Here is a 6,638-nt window from a genome sequence, read left to right on the forward strand (position 1 = left end):
TTGTTCGGTCTCATGTCTTTCATCTTTCTCTTGGCAATGCCCCATAGATTCTCTATGGGGTTCAGGTCAGGCGAGTTTGCTGGCCAATCAAGCACAGTTATCCCATGGTCACTGAACCAGGTTTTGGTACTTTTGGCAGTATGGGCAGGTGCCAAGTCCTGCTGGAAAATGAAGTCAGCATCTCCATAAAGCTCGTCTGCTGAAGGAAGCATAAAGTGCTCTAAAATGTCCTGGTAGACGGCTGCGCTGACTCTGGACTTAATAAAGCACAGTGGACCAACACCAGCAGATGACATGGCTCCCCAAACCAACACAGACTGTGGAAACTTCACACTGGACTTCAAGCATCTTGGATTGTGTGCCTCTCCATTCTTCCTCCAGACTCTGGGACCTTGGTTTCCAAATGAGATGCAAAATTTGCTCTCATCAGAAAAGAGGACTTTGGACCACTGAGAAACAGACCAGTTCTTTTTTTCTTTAGCCCAGGTAAGATGCTTCTGACGTTGTTTGTTTTTCAGGAGTGGCTTGACAAGAGGAATACGACATTTGAAGCCCATGTCCAGGACCCGTCTGTGTGTGGTGGCTCTTGATGCAGTAACTCCAGCCTCAGTCCACTCCTTGTGAAGCTCCCACACACATTTGAATGACCTTTACCTGACAATCCTCTCCAGGCTACGGTCATCCCTGCTGCTTGTGCACCTTTTTCTTCCAGACTTTTCTCTTCCACTTAACTTTCTATGAATGTGCCTCGATACAGCACTTTGAGAACATCCAACTTCTTTTGCAATTACCTTTTGAGGCTTTCCCTCCTTGTGGAAGGAAATATTCTAATTTTCTTAGATTTTGAATTTGGGGTTTTCATAAGCTGTAAGCCATAATCATCGAAATTATATCAAACACAGGCTTGAAATATCTCACTTTGCATGTAATGAGTCTATATATTAGTTTCACCTTTTAAGTTGAATTACTGAAATAAATGAACTTTTACACGATATGCTAATTTTTCGAGTTTCACCTGTAGATGTGAAAACCACGAAATGAGAGCTGAAATTCTGAACTCTTGTCTCATACTCATCTTTTGATCTTAAAGCCACATGTCTTCAGTGAACAACAAAAACAAAGGACTTTGCCTTACAGTTCCAATACTTTTGGAGGGGACTGTATGACAAAATGTCTGCTGTGAAAAAAGGCCTATTGCTCTTTGCCTGACTAGTCACGAATAAATTTAAACCAGGTGAATATCCCACAAAATGTCTCTTTACATTTACACACAGTGTTTGTGGCTAATGTACATTGGAGATTTGAATAACAGCATAAAACAAATGGAGCTGGTATAACAGCAAAGATTTGTCCAACTGAAGTGTGCAAGCAATTACAACGAATCAAGTGAAAAATGTAATTCAGGCAGCAATGTGTGGTAATTGCAATTTATTTTGGTAAATAAATACAAAACAGAGACATTTTAACATGAAAATAACATTATTTTGACAGTTATGGTGTTCTCTACCTCTTCAGTTGTTTATAAAAACTTCTGACTGAAAGGTTTTACTTTAGGTAATCTCAGAGCTATAATGAACACCTTCTGCTATAACAGGCATTGTAGGACGCCTTGGCAGGGGTCCTTTGAAGGCCTGCAGTTACACACAAGCACAAGTGTGTAATTATAGCAGCTACTTTTGACAGTTTAACTTAAGAAAGCAGATTGCCAAATTAACAGTTATGCTGCCGTACAATGTGCTCATTATAAACATACACACAAATCCCAATAAGCACACACACACACACACACACACGCTTAATAAAACCATAGCAATGTCTTCTTTATATAACCCACTGCGTACTCTCCTACTAGTATAGCCTGCCTGCAGTGTCTTTTTGAACTGAGCAGAAGAACCAAAGCAAGTTGTGAGCCAAACACACCGGCTGTATGCAGTTTTGCTGATGTCACACACTTCTCCACTGCGCTACATTCCTGCTTTAGATCAGGCTACTACTCATGTTCCTACAAGACAGCTTTAGGTAGCTTCACATTGTTCACACAATTTAAACATAATGATAATGTAGTATATACTGTGTAGAGAAACCTATATACTGTACAAAACTATACAAAACTCAGAGGTCTCACCTCTGTGTTACACACTGGTCTGTGCTGTTGGTTTTCTAAAGTTAGTTTGAGGAATTGAAGGTGGACTGAAGCAGGGAAATCTGGAAATAATTGAACAGGACACAAACAGTAGCAACAACAACTGATGCCATACAACTCTTCAAAAACATTAATTTTGGAAAGCAAAGGGAACAAACACATTGACATTTAGATAAATGTAATTTTGAGACACAAAAGCTGGGGCATGAATGGGGTAAGGGAAAGAGAAAGTGAGACTTTTATGCAAACTAACACGTACAATGAGCTCCACATGAGAATAGGCAAGTAAGTCAGATGATAAAGCTTTCCAAATATTTCACAGCATGGACGTAGAACCTACGGACATTTATAAACACACACACACCTGAATCGTAACTAGATAAAAGATATTGTGGATAATGGAAATCTAGTTCAGTTCACTTCAGGGATGAATTAGGATTTGGATGCCCCAAAACAAGTGTGGTATCACAAGCACAGCTATAGTGTGTATAAATCTCTCTTGTGTAATTTCACACAATATACAGTAAAAGATCAATCCCATATCCCCTAAAACAAACAAGATAACACGACACAGTTTACTGAACACTAAATTTGTTCATCTGTGCTATAATTTACAAAAGTGCTTTCTTCTTTGACAGCATCTCTTTAGTTAGTTTTGAGGACAGAAAAAAATCTGTACCATAATACTTGACAGTACCTGCATTTTGATTACATCAAGGTCTTCATTTTTGATCTAGTCTTTTTCCCATTGTATTGTCCTGAGTGTTACAAAATGGTCTTTTGAGGACGATCCACCAGTGATTGGGATTTTCTTAGATCATTAAGAAAACCCTCAGCTCTGCTGAGTTTTTTTGATTTAATCAAGTGTTTCATCAAGTCATCACCAGCCAACAGTCTTTAGAGTCACTGTTGGGTCTTTGTGGAAAACAGGACAAGGAAATAGGACACAGTATTGCTTCAACAGCTCTGGCTTTGGCAAATCTTTCATTCGGTCTTTTACACCTGAAAGAAAAATGAGGCCATCTTGGAGGTCAAACAGGACAGTACATGACAGAAGGAAATTTATCCATCTCCTATTGGTCCTTAGCGGATGACAGGTTTCAGCCTCCATGTGCACGTGTTGCTGTTCTGCCTCCTGTGATTAATGGACCTTCAGACCTGTGTGGATTTGACTCGTCGGAGAGGATGTCGTCCTTCAGGGTGGGCAGGGCAGGGCGGGGGGCATTCATTGGGCAGGTCTAGACTGCGCTGGTGAGGCAACGCCGTGAGGGGAGGAGCACATCGGGAGGGGCGGGGGACGGGGTTGGCTGATGGTCATGTGATCTCAGAATACGGTAGCCCTGGAGTCTAATAGGAGGGAAAAGGACAGAGAAATGATTAGGAGAGGTAGAGAGGGAGGGAAATAAATAGTATAAATCATTTCAAAACATTAGGTAAGTTCAAACCTGAGGGAATACAGCAGATAAACTTAACTGAGACAGCAAGAGAAAGGAATGCAAAATGAAGTTGTCAAGACAAGAGATAATGTGTATCCAACAGAGACATCAGATATCAGCATCTAGGAAACATTCTGACACAATGAAACAACCAAGGTTATAAATGAGGACAAAAAAAGAGTAAAAGCAGCAATACTAGTAGCTCTGTGAGGCTGTACTTAGGCACAGTGGTGCGTTGAGCTTCATGCTAAAATCAGTATGCTAGCATGCTCACAAAGAAAATGCAAATTTGTTGATGTTTAACAGGTATACTGTTTACCATGTTTAACATCTTAGTTCAGCATGTTAGCATGTATTTTCTAATTATCACTAAACACAAAGTAAAGCAGAGGCTGATGGGACTTATATTAGTTTTACAGGTATTTGATGATAAATCAAAGTATTGGGTGCATTGAAAATTTATCTGATGGCACTATATTAAAAGTTACAAATTTTAGGATCACCAAAGTGACTACAATTCATCCCGGGGACATGCGTGTCTGTACCAAATGTTATGGCAATCCACCCAATAGTTCCAATTGTTTTAAGATATTCCACTCATAAACGTAAATGTCAATCTCATGGTGGCACCAGAGGTAAAGTCAATGGATCACCAAAGTGATTAAGATTCATCCTTAGTCAGATATTTCATTTTGGTCCAACACTTTTCAAAAACAAATACATCATGGACATTTTGTGCATTCTACTGATCATCTCAAGTGTTTTATTTATGTTCTTCCAGACTGATTTCCCCCATCCCTTACCTGGAAACCACTTAACTTTTCGAGTGGACTCTCAACACGGGGCAGGCTGAGGAGAGGCAGCCCCATGGGGGGCTCTGGACGCTGTGGAGGTGGAGGAGTTGGCAGTGCTATCTGGGTTTGCTGGAAATTGTTGATCACACATGACACCTGATGGAGAGCAGAGAAAAGTGGTAAAAGAGAGAGAGACACAGATGGATGATATTCTGGTTTTCTGTATGCTCCAAGTGCTCATGGGAACAGGAGGACATTTAGGCTACAGTTTGAGAGGGAGAGACACAGATGATTTAGGCCAAGAGGTCCAACATTAAATGACACAATATGAATATGCTACGGTAAAGATTCAGATCAGTCTATTCACATTCACAGGTGTGTGTCTATCACACAGGCAGTAAGGCTCTTTCGTCTCAAGCTCGCTTTAATCATCAGTCCTTCCTCCCACCATCTTTCCTGCACGCACATCACACCAACAATGCGCTCTCTTAGCACTTTTCCTTGATACAATCCCTTCTCCCTTCATACTATCCTCCCGCTCTACAGCAATACACTTGTAAAGAGCTGGTCAAAGAAAATTATTTATCAATGAAAACAGCAGGTAAAATTTGCAGTAACTAGAAACTGGAGCTAAAAACCAAATTGCAGTATCTGCACTTTGGTTTTGTAATCTCTGAGCTCTGGAAGCTGCTATTGTATTTTCTGCACTCTCTGTCGCAGAGCTAAAGCAAAGACAGCTATATGAAATTAAAGCTAGCATGTGAAATAGCCACTATTTCCCCTATATTTAAGTGAAAAAATATAAATTTTGATCAACCAACATCAATGGTTAGTTATTCCACATTATTACATAAGGCAGTTGCTAAATGCAATCATAATGCAGAGAAAACACAGCTAGCTAAGCTCCTGCTAAAGGTAACTATCTTACAGAGAAGCTCCAAATGAAATCTCAGCTTTTGACTCTAGTGAAATCCCAATGAACTATGGGCTGTAAATAATCTAAATAAAGTTTATATCTTAAACAAACTTGTTAAATGGACATGAAAGGTGAAAGAACACATTTTGTTTGTTGTGTCCCCCCCCTCCCCTTTCCGTGAGGATGATAAAAAGGCAAAGTGCACTATTTTAGGCATTATGTAGCTTATTCTTTGGCATGTACTAGGGGTAAAATAATCAGCCTGGAATGGCATACAATGAAGACATTATAATCTTGCTATCATCTATCAGTCTGTTTTTAAGCCAGTCAGAAACGCTTTGAATCATTTTTATCAACTTCTTCTCTGCTTTTATTGATCTCTGCCTTTGTATGACAGTATCTTTTCCTCCAGTCTTTTTCTCATGTCTTTCTACCCCTTACCATCTATTTACCACTATGGCCTCCCTCCTTTTTTGAACCCTGAAATTCCATTCATCTCTTCTTCCACCTTCTTCCCTCCTCATATCTCCCTCTTTCCCTCCTCTTCTTCTCACCAGGAAGGCAGCGATGGCCCCTCCTGTGATAAACCCAGCCAGGACATCGTTCCAGTGGTTTCTGTGTTCAGTCACCCTCATCACCCCAACCAGCACGGCCAGAGACAGCAGCACTAGGCACAGGGTGGGCTTTGTCAGACGGGTCCCTTTGGTCCGGAACACCAGAGTCACATACATCTGTAAAAAATGTCATGTTAGTTAGTTAGTAGTGAACCAGGTGTTGAATCTCCTCAATCTCCTTCAGTCAGCCAGCCAGCTGAGATAATTCAAAGAGTGCTACATCTTGAATAGCTTAATGGGTTGAATGGCTTGAACAAGCCACAAGAGGCCGCACAGTGCAATGATTTTAGAGCAGCTGAAGGGTTTTGATGAAGTACAAAAAGAAAGCACCATGAAAAACACTGTTTTAATGCTTCTAAAAAATGACAGGAACATAGCACTGTAATTAAAAAGAACAAACGCACCATCAAAGGTTTTGTTTTTCAGCAGAACTTAAATCATAGCTAGTTGTTTCTACTCATGTCATACATCATTATTGTAGAAATTGGAAGTGTTCACAAGTTATTGAAAAAAAAATTTATCAACAAATTCCTGTTTTTTTTTAATGTCTTCTTTAGTACCATACATCAGTAATTTTCATTTACATCTCTCTCTCTCTCTCTCTCTCTCTCTCTCTCTCTCTCTCTCTCTCTCTCTCTCTCTCTCTCTCTCTCTCTCTCTCTCTCTCTCTCTCTCTCTCTCTCTCTCTCTCTCTCTCTCTCTCTCTCTCTCTCTCTCTCTCTCTCTCTCTCTCTC

General features: G+C 40.3%; 1 protein-coding gene and 1 long non-coding RNA gene across 11 annotated transcripts in view; one reads left to right on the plus strand and one right to left on the minus strand.

Annotated features, from left to right (window-relative positions):
- The window catches only part of LOC123969276, an 11,809-nt gene extending 5,361 nt beyond the window's left edge, over positions 1–6,448 (plus strand). Inside the window, exons 2-3 of the long non-coding RNA XR_006824701.1 lie at positions 4,361–4,552; positions 5,847–6,448. This is a non-coding gene — a long non-coding RNA (uncharacterized LOC123969276). The remainder of the gene's footprint in view (positions 1–4,360; positions 4,553–5,846) is intronic.
- Positions 3,274–6,638, minus strand: part of plppr2b (phospholipid phosphatase related 2b) — a 58,358-nt gene continuing 54,993 nt past the window's right edge. For 9 of the 10 annotated variants that reach the window (XM_046046520.1, XM_046046517.1, XM_046046516.1 and 6 more), the window contains 3 exons: positions 5,844–6,020; positions 4,399–4,529; positions 3,274–3,490 (listed from right to left, as the gene is read on the minus strand). In XM_046046520.1, the coding sequence (XP_045902476.1) occupies positions 3,382–3,490; positions 4,399–4,529; positions 5,844–6,020 (417 nt within the window). In that variant the 3' untranslated portion in view covers positions 3,274–3,381. Of the gene's footprint in view, positions 3,491–4,382; positions 4,530–5,843; positions 6,021–6,638 lie in introns of all 10 variants that reach the window. The other variant, XM_046046518.1, reaches the window with a different exon arrangement.

Source organism: Micropterus dolomieu, linkage group LG04 (assembly GCF_021292245.1).
Source record: "Micropterus dolomieu isolate WLL.071019.BEF.003 ecotype Adirondacks linkage group LG04, ASM2129224v1, whole genome shotgun sequence".
Taxonomy (NCBI): Eukaryota; Metazoa; Chordata; class Actinopteri; order Centrarchiformes; family Centrarchidae; genus Micropterus; species Micropterus dolomieu.